Genomic DNA, 17,608 nt, shown 5'->3' with positions numbered 1-17,608 from the left:
TTCTTTAGTGGAAAGATCTTGACTAGAGTGAAGTCCAGTGAACAAATCTGGTGAAATCCAGATTCCTGTACAAGTAAGTTGTTCACTGGTCTTCACATAATTTCTGAACAAATCTTCAGAGGGTTCCGGTAGTCACGTCTGGAGCGAGTGACCTAACAAATTCCCCCTATGGATATTAATAGTGGATTTAGGGATGTTCAAGAAGCCTGCGCATAATAATATCCACTATTTTATTTGATGTCGATGGAGTGTAAATGAGTCTTTTATGCACGCTTGTGGTTCTAAGAGGTTTATGTATTTTCAGACAATATAGGCGTAGTAGAAGTCCAAGCAGGGGCAGAAGTTCTAGAAGATATCGTTCACGCTCTCGCTCCCAGTCCAGTTCTATAATATCTCCCTGGTCTCGTTCCATATCTCGCTCTCGCTCCCCAAGGTAACAACTATGTTTTGCTTCTGTGTGATTAATGAAAATAACCATTTAGGCATTATATAATTGAACTTAATGGAAAACTAATTATAGCCAATTTTGCAGGGTGAGAAGCCGCTTGAAGTACTAATAAGGCAAAGAAGTCGCAGCAGGTTTGGATGTTGTATAAGTGATTACAGGTGTTGATTCTTTCCTTTTTGCCTATTGTATTTCATGTCTATTACTCAAGCAGACTTCAATGTTGTTACGTTGGATGTATTTTATTTGGTATTGTTGCCACTATTTCTATATATAAAGTAGAATCTGTGGTTTTACCCGAGATAGATTCATTGCCGAGAGAGAATATATAGGCTGTGCTGGGAAGCAAATTGGAGAATGTACAATCACGACATAATGTTGTCATTTTCTATTTTGCTCATTGAACCTCTTTGTGAGATTAGGGATTCTCATTGACTAATCAAACATTCAAAATTAGAGGTAAATTCTTACCATGTGAACCTTGCTACATTTTAGATATAAAGTATCAAAGAAATTCAAAGGGAGTTAGAGAAATATATGCTTTTCGTAACCATCTGACGCCAAAGTTGCTTGCGGTTCCGTATATTGATAATTTTGCTTATCTAATCAGTGAGCAGAGGAAGGTTGTTGGCTTTACGTGTCTTTGAGTTTGTATAATTACTTGCATAAAGTGGCTTGCATGTTTGTAAGTCTACTAGAATACATTGGAAGTAGTTTGTATAAATTAGGGTTATGTTGTGTCCAAGTTTGAGTCATTGGCCCGTTTGACCCGTTTGAGCCCGAATTACAAAATGGACAGTTCCAACATGTTTCAAATGTAAAAGCATATAGATTTGTATATTTTTGAGGTCTAAAGCCAAGGTTTGGTCGATTTCGGGAATTTAGAATTGTTTGAAAAAAAATGTCAAAAAGTCACTTTCATGCCTACTTCAAGGGCCTGTAAATTTACATGGGCCAGGTTTTGCTGTAAACTAACTATTGTGTTAAAAAGTAGAGTTCAAGGGCTTCGAAATGGTATAGGATATGTCCAATTTTTCCTAACGAAAGGCGTTAAAAAGCTGCTCCAAAACTGCCGCCAAGCTGTTGTAAAAACTGCAGAAACAACACTGCAGAAACTGTCCAACAGTTTTTTTAACAGCTGTCAGGCCCCGTTAACGGCCATCAGACCACTTTACTCCTTTAATCGCTTTATATCTCAGCAATTGGCACTCTAACATGCTACTTATAACTGAATTGCAGGTTTTTGCAAAGTTGTTGCAAGCTCCTATTGACATGGCCAAGGCTATAGTAAAGATGCGATTTCCCGTACCTCGTTTAGTCACCTGTGATCAGCATGGTTCTCAGGTCACAAATTTCTCAGTTTAATTTATGAATTATTGCTTTATCACCAAGATAAAATGAACAGCTTAGTATAGAGATTGGAATTGTGAATATGCATAATTATGTGTCACTTGGCCATTTTAGGTGCTACAGCCTACAAATGCTCCTCTGATGAACTCATGAATTTCATGTTGAGTGCCCTTTTGTGTCAGATTATGTTACTTGTTTGGCCCATGTCTTACTTTATCAAGTTTTTCCTATTGTACCATATATGCAGTATTAGAGTTGACAATTGGGCAGTTCAAAATGGGTATGTTTTGAACAGGTAGGATTGATGTAGAACACTTTCGGCCAGAAGCTTTAGATTTTGCACAATCTTATGTGATACTTCGAGTTGCAGTTGCTACTGTTATATATGAAATGGAAGTTTTAGTGTGAGATGATCATACATGTTATTTATATTTTGCAGGCTAGGATGGGATCTGTTCTAAAAAATTGGCTATACCACATAGGCTTGGTATACAAGAGGTTCTGTTTGAGTATTAAAGTTATAAATTTGGGTGTTTCCAACTGTTAAGTTGTTACTTGTCTTGTGCAGTTTGTTTCACATCTAAATAACGTTATTTAGATGTGTAATGGTTAACTTTAGAATTGTAAATGAGTTTGTATTTGAATTAAACGCGTTGTTTTGATATATATGAAATGCGTTATTTTGATATTTGTGTTTTTAATTTTGTATTATCAGGTTTTTAATTATCATTTAATAGAAAATTAGGAACTCGAAAAAAAATATTTTTTTTAAAAAAAAAATAAGGGTATGACGCACAAACAGAGGGTCATAAATAGAGGGTCATAAGTGTGTGTCATAAAAGGATGACACCTAAATGCGAGTCAAGAAAATTTATGACTGGTCCATCCTTGACGGGCATTTGCGCGTCATCTGACCCCTTTACGACGCGCATTGCGAGTCAAGAATAGTCCTTTTTCTAGTAGTGTCACAATAATAATACCTCTTTCGAATAACTACTGACATGCTTCAGTTCATCATTTGCAAAAAATCCCTCATCTTCTTTTTCCTTTTCACTAACAATGGGAAAAAGATCCAACTGCCCAAATGAACACATTGCAACTTCTTTGTTTTCCCTAGCCTTCATCAAACCAACCAAATTCTTGAATATGGGACGCTCTCTAATGACAGGGAGAGAGTCACATTTTGTGCGGTCTAGATACAACAACTGTAAAAAAGGAAAATACAAATATTACATAAATCATCAAATGACTAGGTAAAACAAAGAATACATAAACAAGACTAAATGTGATTCAATTGAAACAAAGGAATTTCAATACAATCATCCAGTGATTGTATAACCAATCAATTCTGCTTTTGTATTTTAAAAGTAAATCTCCATGGGACTGAAATATAATCACTAAGAGATTTTAAGCATAAATGGGTCAGATATTTACAAAGAAAGTTAATGCCAATGGAATTGGCACACAATCAAAAAAGGATCACTAAGAGATTATATAACCAACTAGCAAATAAATTAAAAAATATAATAAAAAAGGAAAAGGAAAAGTATATATAGAACTGGTAAGAGTAAACTCACACAAAGAAAGGTTGCAGGTCCATAATAAGGATTACGATATGGAGAGTTCCGATCCCAGTATTGCTTACTTAACTTCAAATAATGTAACACAAAACCACACCAATCATAGGACCGCAGATCAACATCAAGGTCAACATGATGCAACACATCAAGATTATATCTATTGCCCGATGATATCACCATTGTATTCACAAAAAGCATGAGCACATTCATTATAAAAACCTTGTCTGCCGGAAAATCCCCCGTAATCCTAGAAGATACCATCTTATTCCTAACAAATTTGCTACTAACTTGAAACTGTTTCGACCATAAGGTAACAAAATCGGATTTCTCAAGTGATGGAGTATAGAGTATCACAGTCTCACCCTTTGTAATTCCAAAGACGTCATATACCGCGTCTCTATCACAAGCAATATCACCCTTAGCAGTCTTAATAACCATATTTTTCCGGATCAAAACTGTCAAACTACATAGTATACCAACCTTCCTGGTAAAGAACTTATATTAAACCCTAATAAAGCTCTAAATCCAACATCTCTTAGTAACTGCTGCTTAATTTGACTAAGACCGGTCATGGCAACACAAAGTTGAGTTGGTGTACTCCTCACTTTCATTCTACGGAAACCATCCTCCTCATCCAACTCCTTCTTCAAACACAACTTTTGTTCATTTTGAGACAATTTACACCTCTTATTCGATGTAACAATATCTTTACAAACATTTGAATAAACAAAAACAAAATCTAAGAAAACAATTCATAATCAATCGAAAACTTAACCTACAAAATGACATATTATAGTAACAAAATGAGTAAAACACAAAACATCAATTAATACCTTCAATAAAGAAATGACTAAGACACAGAACATCAAATTTAATCGAATATAAACTGCAATAATAATCTAATGCTTCGAAGCTAAACTACTCGCACTTGGATGTACCATTACATGTAAGAACTAATTAAAACACTACGTGATTATAGCCCGGAGCGAGCCCCCCATAGAGGCAAGTGAAGTTGGTGAGCCGTATGATGTTGGTGAGCCCCCCATCGGAAAAATGTAAAATTCGAAATCAAAATCAAATAGAGCAACTAATATGATAAATAATCGTAAAATAGAATAATCGAATACATTATATAATCGGAATCAGTTAACAACACGGATCTAATCGAAAAATTTGAATAAACCTAATCGGAATTTTTACCGTAATCGGAAAATGATAGAGTTTGTGCGTCTTTTTCTGTGCGTAAATCACATAACCGGAATCAATTACCGGAAAATTGATCATCGCCGGAGAAGGATAGAGAATGTATGTGTGTTTATGTGTGTGTGTGAATGTGTGTTTTTGCGTGTTTGATTGAAAACGAAAAGGGTAGGCGGGAGAAGCAGAGCGTGTTAGGGGGGGTTACTGATCGAGCGAAATTACCAAATTAGCCCTCCATGTTTATTTTGTATTAATTGATCAGATGTGATCTGGGCCGTTGGATCACACTGATTTAAAGGTCAGAAATTATTTCCTCATGTGCACTTAATTTTGCATGTGCAAATGAATATCCCACAAAGACTAATAAATAAAAATCTTTCTTTTCAAGAGATTAAAATCTTTTAAAAAACATTAAATTAAACAAGAAAGAAAGTGTAATGACTTGATGAAAAATAAGTTATTGACAAAAACTTCTACTTCCAATGGAAAAAAGTTTTTAATTTGAAATAAAAGTTTGATATAATATACTCCGTAGTAAAAAGCTTTTAAAAAAAAGGAAAAAAGAATAATTTTAAAACTCCTTTTTCGGTTTTATAAGGGAGTAGAGATGGAGGGGCGGTGGTGGTTTCGTGCAACATACAACCCTTAGAAAAGAAAGGATATGGAAACTCTTACCGGAGGACCACACCAATGATACTCTCTTTGAACCTTTCTTTTTCTGTTCATCAGTTTTCACTATTGAAATCCACCCACTCACCCACCAACAACCTATGCTTAAAATTTATATACATAGAATAAAAAATGAACTGCCGTCAGTTTTCAAATCATTTAGTTTGTAGAGCTTTCTACTGCTGTCAAAGGAGAAGCTTTTTAACCCAGACTCCTAAATCACCACCCGCTTCTTATCCTTCACGCTTACGCTTTCCCAAGGTGTGTTTTTTTAATCCAACTTTTCTGTGATGGAATGCCTGCAACTGTTTTGTAGTATCAGTTGTCTTATGATTTTATTTTGTCTTGTTTCCAATAAGAAGTTTTGATATGTCAATGGGAGTTTGAACTTGTTTTGTATCATCAGTTGTCTTAACCAATGTTTAGTCTCGCCCCCAATAAGTCGTTTTCGATCATGTCAATGGGAGTTCGAACTGGTGGGTTTCGTCGTGTTTTTTATACAAATTGAGAACATATCTTCTTTGTCAATAAGTACATGAGCCTGCCTCCGAATTAGAATGCTTAATTATATATATATATAGGGTAGAGATCCGGAGAGAAGGTTCTTAAGGAGAGAATGGGAGAGAAGGTCCCTTTTTTTTTAATTTTTTTTTAGCTTGTTTTTTTTTTTTTTTATTCATTTTTTCACCTTTTTCATTCATAAAAAAATTCATTTTTTTTTTTTTTTAACTCGAGTTAGTGAGTGATACATGTAAGGGTACGGTACGGGCTTCGCCCTTAAGGATATTAGTAAGGGGTAGCTAGTAGGAGTGATAGGTCATAGAGGATGATAGGTCATAGTGGGTGATCGGTGATGGGGTGATCTACCTAACGGGCTTCGCCCTTAGCCATCATGGCTCCACCATAGATCAACCGGCTTCGCCTATAGTTTACGGGCTACGCCCTTTTGAAAAAAAAATATTATTAAAATTTTTTTAGAATTTTTCTATGGGATTAGTGAATTAAAGAGAGAATGAAAAAAGTGAAAAAAAGAAAAAAAGTTCAAAAAAACAAGCTAAAAAAAATAAAAAACGAACCTTCTCTCCTTAAGGTACCTTCTTATTTGATCTCTATCCTATATATATATATATATATTCTATACATGTCCTGATTTTTATCTATTTGAAGACTTGAGACAGCTATAGAACAATCTTTCTTGTTAATGATATCTGAATCTGGTATCCAGGGTTACCGGAAAGTGTCAAATTCTTTGAAATCAGAAATATCTGGAACTGCTTCTGCTGTGTCTCTTAAAGATATGGGAATTATTGAAGGAGAATCGTCACCAAAGGAAAGTACCTCCTGTGATTCTTCCCTGAAAAGAGATGATTTAGTTAATACCGACTCTTCAAATGGTCGTGTGATGCTTATTGATGGCACCTCTATCATCTACAGATCGTATTACAAGCTTCTTGGTAACAAGCTATGCTTTGCCAGTCTGAATCTGGTTCGCTGTTTACAAATATTTTAGGCATGCTAATTGTTTTTCTTTTTTATACTGGCTAGCAAAGCTACATCATGGGCATCTGACTAATGCGGATGGTAATGGAGATTGGGTATTGACAATATCCACGGCCTTGTCACTGGTAAGCCATGTTCTTGCTTTTTAGCCGTGGGGTTTAGGCTCTATTTTCAATACGTACTTTCTATGTGGACGACCTCGATGGTACTTATTTTGGGGATTGTCTTAGAAATATTATAGATTTGTACCTTATGAATGGGGCCATTTTCAGCATACTCTGATAAATCGAACCTGTCAAATGAATGGGAAATTACATACAGCTTGAGTCTGTCATTATTTGTTTGATCTGAAGATATGTGGTCCTTTGTTTGATGTTTAAAAGTGTGTGCAATGTCAAGGGGTTCATTTGTATCCGTGTATCCCTAATTCTTTCAGCAAACTTTACATCAGGAGCCGAATGACCTACCCGCCTACTTGATGTTATGTGTATAACTATATTAAGCATCTTATCGATAAATGACAATGCAACTGATACATCTCCTTGTTTTGATTATTTTTTCTTGACAGATAATTGATGTTTTGGAATTTACCCCCTCACATGTGGCGGTATGGACCTTCCCCTTCCTATATTTTTTGTTAGTTTAGGGAAGTGAGGTTATGCAATTTCAATCTTCCCTTTCGGTTCAATTGTCAATATTGGAGTAAAGTGTTCCTACAATAATAAAATTTTAATGACGAAATTTGTATTTTTATTCTTGTAATTTTCTCATATTCCTCATAGGTAAGATTTTCTCTTTGGTTATGTGGATTTTGTAAATGCAAGCTTGGTTTTGGAAACTAAATGTTGGATTGTTCCCTAGACTTGTTGTGTATTACTTTCTGCATATGCTATTTGGTCTTCTCATACTACATCAAATCCTTATCCCCCCCCCCCCCCCCCCCCCCCCCCTTTCTCTCCTACTTTGCTCACATTATATCTTTATAATATGCAGGTGGTTTTTGATCATGATGGTGAGGCTTAAACCTTGAGGAATCTACTCTTGTTGTTAATTCCCATCATTTTTTATGTGCCAGTGTTATAGTGTTTGTAACCTTTTGATCAGGTTGATACTTCACTACTCAATTCATCTTAGATATAAAACATAAAACCAGTAAACAACGGCGTGGGACTAACACATTATTTTCACGTTATTCTGTGTTAGATCATATGGGCATTTGAATTTGATGATATTTTTCCCTCCTTGCTATGTTTTATCAGATATGTTTAAATTATGTCAGTTTATTGTATTCTATCTTTGAGTCATCATGGTGTTTTCTTCCTGCATAATCATTTATTAACATCAACCTGAAACTTGCAAGGATATGAGGAACTTTCTTCGTACTTTGTCTATGAAAATATTCTTGATAGAGCTTGTGGATTCTACTTATAAACTTCCTCCAGATCTACTGTCTGCTAGTTTATGAATGTTTATGATTGCTAAGTTGCTAACTGCTAATACGCATAGATATAGGCCCAGTTTGATAACTTATATTTTCAGGGTTTTGCTTTGGTAATATGCCTCAGTCGTCCAGCCAAAAATTTATGGCAAAAGGTATGCTTTTTTCTCTTTTCTGTTTTTCCTAATCATCATATCTCAAATTTTTAAAAAAGGACTCGTGCGAAATGATTTCATAAAAGACGTATTTCTTTCCGTTCAGTTCAGGTGCCATGTGTTTTGGTGTCCCAATTCAGGAAAGTCTGGACTTTTTCTTTTCTTCAAATCTTCGGATTTCAATTTTTGAGGATCATTCTTACTTTATTGTTGCTTTAAATGGCTTCCTCTTTCATCAGATGATGAAAACGAGTCATGAATGAACTCAAATCCTTGACATGTTAGATTTAGTGTGAGCTATGAGCCTATGAGTATCAGCTCATTCATAGAATAACACATATGAATGAAAGGTATAATGGTGATTGCCTTATAAGCTGTCTTCTCTCTGTATAAGAAAAGACACTGTTTAAAACTTAATTCCACATGGTCACTTGGCATGTTGCATGTGGGTTCTAATGATGGTCGTAAAATTAACTCTTGTTACATATTTACTGAAGTTGACCAATGGGGGTTGAAATGCTGTAGTCTTAAGTCTAGGCGTGTTTTATGTCGTCCTATCCATATGTTTCTAGACTAGTATATCCCTTGATATATTGAGATTTTGCCGAATATACCCTTCATTTATGTTAAGTGCTAAATGAGATTTTATACCTCTGTAAATTTAACTTAAGTAAGCAAAAACATTAAAATATGTTAATGATATGAACCCAATCAGATTCGTATCAATAAGTACAATAAACCAAGAAAACGATAAAAGGGGTTCTTGCAATTCGAGAAGCAAGGATCTCCTAAAAGTCATAAGACCTCAATTTGATTCATCCATAATAATATTACAACCCTAATGATCTTTATAAATACTAATCCTATAGCTTGATTAGCAAGCTAACTAAATAATATTAAAGGTAGGATATCTATAGCAATAATAAATAATAACAACAACACCAACAACAATGATCTCTTAACCGGCCCTAAACCCCTGGACCATTAGGCCCATCTTCTCCTTACGACCTTTGATTAATATCATTACTCCCGCCCCCAAAACACACCTTGTCCTCAAGGTGTGGCTTTAAAAACTGCTTCAGGTGATTCCCGGATCCCATATGATGACTTGAAATTCCAAAACTTGCTGAGCGTAAGGTTGTAATACAGACTCAATCATGGACCATACCTTAAGCCTATAACAAGTAGAGTCTTTTGAAGACTGCTCAGTAAAATCCTTATACTGCCACTTCAACCTCATATCAACTTTGTCTTGCTGAGCAAAAGTTTTCCCAGTAGCAGGTTGATTAAGTAAAACTTTCAGCAAGGCATTCTCACCTAGCACCCATGTACCCTCATTATTTTCAATGAAATGATGACCTAATTCTACCACCATGATAGCCGAAGGTTTGATAGGATCAACATCACACTGATTCTCATCCACCATCGTTGGTTTAACATGTGGTTAATGGCTGATGTGTAACTCCAAGAAGACACCAGCGTGTTGCATTTGATCTTCATTGTTGATGCATAAATCAGGTTCTTCATTATATAGTAATGCATCTGCGATTTCTTCATGGATGTCGACTTCATCATCTTCTACTTTACTTCTAAAATCGTTGCTTGAATCTTTCCATTCCTAAAGAACTCATTATCTTTCATCAATTCCCCAAGAGTGATATTGATATCAAATTCCAAATCGCGGTTATGAAAAGAAGAATTAGAATCAAATGGAGAGAGAATCTCGCAAGCCATTAGAATCAATTTTTAAAGCTAATGAAATTGCATCTTTCACCTTAGTGCAGCTATATTGATTCCAGTCCTCAAATATTTCCTTGATTTCAGGTTTTAACCCATTGATGAATAGGTATATACCATAGAATTCAGAAAGTTTTTCGAAATCTCTAACCTGATCGAATAGTATTTGAAACGATTTGCAGTAATCAATCACAGTACCTTCCTGTTTGTATGCCATTAACTGCTACATCGCTGTTGATTTTACAAATGTTGCTGTCTAACCCACAGTCAAGAGGATTGAGGGCTCTAATACCAATTGATACGAACCCAATCAGATTCGTATCAATAAGTACAATAAACCAAGAAAACGATAAAAGAGGTTCTTGCAATTCGAGAAGCAAGGATCTCCTAAAAGTCATAAGACCTCAATTTGATTCATCCATAATAATATTACAACCCTAATGATCTATATAAATACTAATCTTATAGCTTGATTAGCAAGCTAACTAAATAATATCAAAGGTAGGATATCTATAACAATAATAAATAATAATACTTTCCTAATAATAATAATAATAATAATAATAATAATAATAATAATAATAATAATAATAATAATATCTTAACCGGCCCTAAACCCCTGGACCATTAGGCCCATCTTCTCCTTACGACCTTTGATTCATATCAGATAATTAGGTTATTATTACTAGGGGACAATCAAATAAGAACAACACTTAAAAATTACATTTTGATGCATTAAAAGTCCATAAAACTAACATAGTGTATAACTAATTATAATTATTTAAGTGTTTATCAACACATTGGTCTGTCAAAATCGAGAAAATCATGTTTTTGTTTTGTGCATCCATCTTGAATGCATATTCATCAAAATGATGCATAAAAAAGAACTTGAATTTTTCGATTTTGACAGATCAATGTGTTGTCAAACACTTAAATAATGATAATTAGTTATGCTCTATGTTAGTTTTATGGACGTTTAATGCATCAAAAGGATGTTTTTAAGTGTTCTCACCGTTCTTATTTTAAGAGTGTTCTTACCGGAGTGTTACCCATTATTACTAATATATATATATCATATATTAGAAATTGTCTGTATATGTTATATTGAATTCTAGTTATTAGTATATAAATTAAATTTAATAATAGTAGAAATATTTTTTATATCTAAATTGAGATTAAGATAAATTTAATTAACTGTAAAAAGACTTTTCAAATAGGAAACTCTAATCTTACACAATTTGAGTTTTAAGTTAAATTTAATAGATTGTAGATCTTTTTAATAAGAAAGTTTAATTTTTTAAGTAAATCGAGTTTTCAATTTTCCATGTATAAATATGAAGATACCGCATTAAATTTAAGCTCAGAACCATTAAAGTTCAATTTATGTTATGACAACTTGATTAGTGAAATTTAATAATAGCAGAAACATATCAAAAGTGATTTTTCCCTGCTTCTTGCATAATGTTAGCTCTTAACATCAACAACTAACCACTAAAAATGGTTATGAACTTATGAAAGTGCGCTTGTTAATCATATCCATAAGGTATATATTTATCAAAATCCTTTTTTAGAGTTATGGTTGCATGATTAATGTACTCCGACTACTCTTATTGTCAACTAGATAGCCATTTTTCTTCGCTGCTGGCTTCTTTAATTCCTTTATTATATCGTTCTATTCAGCTTTTTGCTTCTTCATCACATAATCATAAGACAAACTTATAATATTTCTTTGTAACGCTGGTTGAATATTGGTCAGATTCACATTCTTCATATCTTTCTTAGGCCAGACCTTTCGTCACACTCTCTACCCTTCATACAAGAGCAACCGTCCACCAACTCCAGATACGATAGTGCAGGGCCTTCAATACCTAAAAGCTTCTATCAAGGCAATGTCAATCAAAGTCATTGAGGTAAGAGGTCTGTCATATTTAGTGTAGGCAAAATGGGTGGGTCAGGGGGTTTGTGGTACTGGGGCCTGGGGGCTATACCTCCAATGAAGTTATATTAAATAAAATTAAATAAATAATGGTGTTTGTATCATTGTGTGGATCCAGTGTTGGAGTGTTGGACTCCCATGCTCCAGTATAAACCCTTATTATTTTCAGATGCTCAAGAGGCAGCACCAAAGATTAAAATTTCTGAGCTAGAAATCCCAAAATCAATATCACTTGACTTGTATAATCTTAAAAACTATATTTATTGAAATGATAATGCGAGTCTTTAAATATGGTATGTGGCTGCATGCATTTTATTTATATTTTCTATTTGCTTTTTACCTCTTTTGCGCTTTTCAACCCATTCGGAATGTTCCCCTTGCATCTATTTTATGTTTTCACCCAATTGACCTCTTCATAAGTAAAGGGTTTATTTTCCCACCTGTAGTAATTCTTTTAATCTTTATCCATTGTGTTTTCTTTTATTCATGATGCATTTATTTTTCAAGGTAGGTTCCCGGCGTTGAAGCTGATGATGTTATCGGGACCATGGCCTTACGCAGTGTTGATGCTGGATTTAAGGTAACTGTAACTTCTTTATATACGTGATATTATTCTATTGTTCTTTTGTTATAGCTTGGTAGTTGCCTTTGTATGTATGGACCGTTATTGTTTATGGTTCAATAGAAGGTATAGTAGATTTAGTATTGGACGGAGAGAGTTAATATAGGAAACCTAATAACCTAGGTTTAATAGTCTTGTGTCTATCAAACTGCTGTAAATGCTGCAGTGTCACTGGCTACAAAGTTCTAATTAGTAGTGGCTATGTTGCTTTGTCACAGGTTCGAGTTGTGTCTCCTGATAAAGACTTTTTCCAGATATTATCTCCTTCATTACGTCTTCTTCGAATAGCACCTCGTGGTTTTGAGTTAGTTTCTTCTTTTTATTTTTAGAAAATTGAATTTTTTTATTGTTCTCAAATCTCAAAAAGGTAAAGTAAATTGCTGTTATTTTTCTGGAACTGCTGTTGAAAACTGCTGCTTTGGTTTCTGCTTCCCTTTCAATCATATGTTGATATATGGCATGTATCAACAGTATGGTTTCATATGGAATGGAGGATTTTGCTAAAAAGTATGGAGCAATACAACCTTCTCAGTTTGTTGATGTAATGGCGCTTGTTGGTGACAGATCCGATAACATACCAGGTTGTTTCCGGCTCATTTTATGAAAATTTTAGCTGGTTTTATTAGATGGAAGTTTCAGTCCATCTGCTAGTTTTATGAAAAATGTTGGTGACAAATATACCAGATTTTTTCCGGCTCATTTTATGAAATGTTAGCTGGTTTTATTAGATGGAAGTTTCAGTCCATTTGCTGACGAAGGGATGTCATTACCTTGAAAGGATTAAATCAGTAAAGATGGCTTTGTATTTGAGGATTTTAACTTTCTTGCAATCTTATTTTAACACCTCGCCTGTTTATATAAATATTAAGAAAATGCAAAAGAGTCGTTTGAGTGCTATTTTAAGGTGTTGTTTGGGATTGGTTTTGAAAACAGATTTTATGAATTCAAAATGGCTTTTTTGAAAAGCATGTCCCTACATGCTTTTTCAAAATTTCCTTTTTCTCTCTACGATATCACAGATGATCACTTTTCAGCCAAAAAATATCTAGTGATTATTTGCATTTTATTAGATCTGAGTAAATTGTTGTTATTTTTCTGGAACTACTGTTTTGGTTTATAAAAATATTAAGAAATGCAATCCCAAACAACTCCTAACCTATAAGCTCCAAACCATAAAATATTGAGCTGTTTCAGAAAAATTAACAACAATTTACTTAAACCATCTGACCGGCTAAATTTTTGCAGCCTCTTATTGTTTGCTACTTAATGACATATGTTACAGTTCTTGCATCTGATAAATGTATGTCAATGCAGGAGTTGATGGAATTGGGGATGTACATGCGGTGCAGCTAATATCAAGATTTGGTACTTACACTTTTAATGTTTATAGTTCACATCAATGATTACATTTCTGTTCTACTTTTGATGACGAAATATAATTGTCTATCAATAACTTCTTTCTATATATCCTCCTGCTTCCTTCAGTCTTTTAGTTTCTTCTACCATAGTTTGTATATCAGTTTTGTTTTTATTTCAGGTGTCATTGTATAATAAACGATGTCTCTAAGTTGTTCACCTACATATAACAGGTTCGTTGGAGAATTTGTTGCAGCATATTGATCAGGTTGAAGAGGAGCGAATAAAAAAGGTTCAATTGCTTATATTATGCTTCACTTACATTGTGTATTGCTATTAGTAGTATTTTGACAAGTTTTGGAGAGGTTTGCAATCACGTCAATAAGTTATTAACTTTCAAATTTTGTGATTATATTATGAGACAATCTGATATGATCCCACATCGGCCAAGTATGGGATTGGTTGGTGGTTTATAAGCCTAGGTGTCCCCTCCTCCTTTGAGCTAGCTTTTGGGAGTGACTTCTACACCTAGCTTATGGCATGATGCGAGCCTATTATGGGATGGGTTCGTATCACAATCAGACAATTTATAACTGATTTTTTTGTATTTTCATTGCAGACTTTGATAGCAAATAAGGAGCTGGCCTTGCTGAGCAAAGAATTGGTAAGTTATTAGCAACATCACAACTTGCATTCTAAATTACCAACAGTCACTAACCTATTGTTTTGTATGGAATAGAAGGTTGGACATTTCTTTTTGATTAATTATTTGTGGATTTAAAGCATTCATGCATTCTTTGGTATTATACTTTTAAGGGTTTTTGTGACGTGTTGATATGTTATGGCAGGCTCTGTTACGTTCAGATCTTCCACACTACATGGTTCCATTTTCTATCAATGATCTTGTTTTTAAAAAGCCCGAGGTTGGTCCTTTACATCTGGTATCTCCTAGCACTTTTGTTAGAGATGGCAAGTAGGGTAATCTTTTGTATCGAGTAGGGTTTACTTCGGGTTACTTATCGAACACGTTTTATCTGAAATTTTAATTACAGACACATACTATTCAATACGACTAGTTATCTGTTTTATTTGTTATTCCCGGGGTGGGGGTGATAAAATGATTAAGAAACTACACTTTGGATGACTTTGAACCCTTCGACTCAAATGACCTGTTTGACCCATTAAAAACAAACCATGAATCGAGTCAACCCATGGAAGCTAAAGGGGATGAATTGCCACCTCAGATTTAGTATTTCCTCTGGTTTGATGAGTTAATGAGTTATGTATGAAACAGGACAATGGGGAGAAATTTACCAACCTATTGACAGCGATGGGTGCTTATGCAGAAGGGTTTTCGCTTGATTCAGTTATAAGAAGGGTGTTCTATCTATGGAAGAAGCTTGAAAAGACATGAGCTTAACGATATATATTATGCGACACGGCAAACTAACTGATATTAATGGATGTTACACTGATCAAAGTTCTATTATTGACCAAAGCTACAAAGAAAGTTCTTAGCAAGTCTTGCATACACTTGTGCATTAAGATGAGAATGTAAAGTTTTGGCATCATTTCAGCCTAACCTTGTTTAAATCAAAAACTCGTCATGTTTTGGTTCCATAAAACTGTGGAACATTCTTATGGTATGAGTTCCCAATTACCCAAACATACTAAATCGAAGGAAAACCTCCTTCAAAGCTCGTAGGTTCTCGAAAGCAAAATCTATAATGAAATAGATGGCATCCGTTTGAAAAGAAAATCATACGAGTAACTTTAAAGGTCACTTCTCATTTGTAAAAAGGCTTTTCATGGCACGATTTTAGCATTTATGGTATGTTGATATCTATGTGAAGTTATCAACTACTTATGGCCTCGGAGTACCTTTGGAAAAGAGACATTTACAAGAACTGATATAATTATATCGAATAAATATGTTATACAGATGATATAAACATTTATATATTTTTAGCCAAAATATTTGGATTGTTTGGACGAGAAATAGAGGCTAAATTATCTAGACAAACGAGAAAAAAGTCAACAAAAAAGTGGAATAACTAGGTGGATGACCCCGTTCTTTTGATGAAACTTAGACGAATAACTTGGTAAGGCTATACGGAGTGGGGCGTGTTTCCTTATATCTCGCCCAAAACACCACCCCCCTTCCGAATGCGCCCCTCTCCCTTCTGGCGGAATATATACCTCGCCCAATATGCCTTTGACCAAACTATGATTTCCGTGATTTTGATCCCCAATGGTTAGTTTTCAAATTTATTTTTTTTTCTTTTCTTTTCTTCCTATATATATACTACCCATCTATATTAAACCTACACAAAAAACCAACACAAAACTAAAACAAAACCAACAACCCTTCCAAAAATTATACAAAAAACATTACATTATTTAACAAATATGGAAGATATCGATGAGTTTTCATCTTCTAGTTCTTCGTCAAGTGGCGGTTCAACCGATCATGATAGGTAGTATTGATTGCATGCATTGGGTGTGAGAGATGTGTCCTACCGCATGGCGTGGTATGCATACACGAGGGGATATTGGGCAGCCGTCCATGATACTTCAGGCTGTCGCATCGACTGATTTGCGGATTTGGAACGCTTATTTTGGGCAGCAAGGTTCAAACAATGACATCAACGTATTTGAGTCGTTGCCCATACTTGAAGAACTTATTTCCGGGTTGGCACCTACAGGTTAGAATTACAAAATTTGACATTATAATTAGTATAAACTTCAACATTATATAACGTATTAAATTTATAAATTGCAGCTCCTTTTTATGCAAACGACAATTATTACAAAGCCGGATATTATTTGAGTGATGACATCTATCCAAAGTATGCTACCTTTGTGAAGTCATTAACCGACCCAATTGATGACAAAAGAAAATACTTCAAGAAAAAACAGGAGTCGGCGAGAAAGGATATTGGACGAGCTTTTGGCGTGTTGAAGAAGCGTTGGAAAGTTATTAGCTTTCCATCACGGTTTTGGACCAAAGTGAGGATATATGACGTGTTATATACATGTATTATTTTACATAACATGACTTTGCAGGATGAAGACAAAGCTTTCTGCCAAGACTTCTACGAGCACGACCCGACTTTAAACGAGGAATATTGGATGCAAGAAATTCCAATGGAGAAGCGGATTGAGAACTCAAATGCGGTTAGAAGCAGGAAAACACATAACATGTTATTGGCTGATTTGGTGGATCATGTATGGGAGAATAGCATGAGGGCGGACGAGGAAGAATACGTGCCGCCTACCGTTGAGTCATACTTTAGCGATGACGACTAGTTTTTATTCTAATATGTTGTATGGTGTGTATTTGAACTTTATTAATCATGTGTTTGAACTTTATGAATCATGTATTTAAACTTTAATAAGTAGTTTTTATTTTACTATGTTTGTATTTTTTATTTATAGTAAGATGTTTATTTTTAAAAATATTAATTTTTGGTGAAAAAAAAACCCAATGATTGGAATGTGACAAGTGTCACAACTCCCCCCAACATCAAACTTGCCTCACTCCCCCCTTTTCCCACCGAAACTCTCTTGCTTACATAGCGCCATATGACTTTTATCCCTTCCTTTCCAACTAGCCCTAC

The 17,608-nt window shown here is 34.6% G+C and overlaps 3 protein-coding genes and 1 long non-coding RNA gene across 5 annotated transcripts; 3 read left to right on the top strand and 1 right to left on the bottom strand.

The window, feature by feature from the left end:
• The first annotated feature begins 235 nt into the window (after positions 1 to 235).
• Positions 236 to 2,441, top strand: LOC122602579. The gene is made up of 4 exons (XR_006324323.1): positions 236 to 433; positions 533 to 606; positions 1,685 to 1,789; positions 2,235 to 2,441. It is a non-coding gene; the product is annotated as an uncharacterized LOC122602579 (long non-coding RNA).
• Positions 2,442 to 2,760: 319 nt separating this feature from the next.
• On the bottom strand, positions 2,761 to 3,996 carry LOC122604308. The gene is made up of 2 exons (XM_043777194.1): positions 3,373 to 3,996; positions 2,761 to 3,000 (listed from the first exon to the last, which is right to left on the bottom strand). The coding sequence occupies exons 1-2, from the start codon at positions 3,811 to 3,813 to the stop codon at positions 2,761 to 2,763; spliced, it is 681 nt and encodes a 226-aa protein (XP_043633129.1). The 5' UTR covers positions 3,814 to 3,996.
• A 1,166-nt stretch (positions 3,997 to 5,162) lies between these two features.
• LOC122605044 (DNA polymerase I) lies at positions 5,163 to 15,608 on the top strand. Of its 2 annotated transcripts, XM_043777913.1 has the most exons (15): positions 5,163 to 5,505; positions 6,470 to 6,698; positions 6,790 to 6,869; positions 7,313 to 7,351; positions 7,738 to 7,756; positions 8,284 to 8,337; positions 11,857 to 11,984; positions 12,522 to 12,590; positions 12,851 to 12,936; positions 13,104 to 13,213; positions 13,947 to 13,997; positions 14,222 to 14,280; positions 14,608 to 14,652; positions 14,837 to 14,911; positions 15,283 to 15,608. In XM_043777913.1, the coding sequence occupies exons 1-15, from the start codon at positions 5,377 to 5,379 to the stop codon at positions 15,400 to 15,402; spliced, it is 1,293 nt and encodes a 430-aa protein (XP_043633848.1). In that variant the 5' UTR covers positions 5,163 to 5,376; the 3' UTR covers positions 15,403 to 15,608. The 2 variants fall into 2 exon arrangements, with proteins under 2 accessions (XP_043633848.1, XP_043633849.1); XM_043777914.1 differs by lacking the exon at positions 8,284 to 8,337.
• An 889-nt stretch (positions 15,609 to 16,497) lies between these two features.
• Positions 16,498 to 17,297, top strand: LOC122604307. Its single transcript, XM_043777193.1, has 3 exons — positions 16,498 to 16,693; positions 16,771 to 16,964; positions 17,055 to 17,297. The coding sequence occupies exons 1-3, from the start codon at positions 16,498 to 16,500 to the stop codon at positions 17,295 to 17,297; spliced, it is 633 nt and encodes a 210-aa protein (XP_043633128.1).
• The last annotated feature ends 311 nt before the right edge of the window (positions 17,298 to 17,608 follow it).

Source organism: Erigeron canadensis, chromosome 6, assembly GCF_010389155.1.
Source record: "Erigeron canadensis isolate Cc75 chromosome 6, C_canadensis_v1, whole genome shotgun sequence".
Taxonomy (NCBI): domain Eukaryota; kingdom Viridiplantae; phylum Streptophyta; class Magnoliopsida; order Asterales; family Asteraceae; genus Erigeron; species Erigeron canadensis.
The sequence above is the reverse complement of the archived record's forward strand: the minus strand, read 5'-3'. Positions and strand labels throughout refer to the sequence as shown.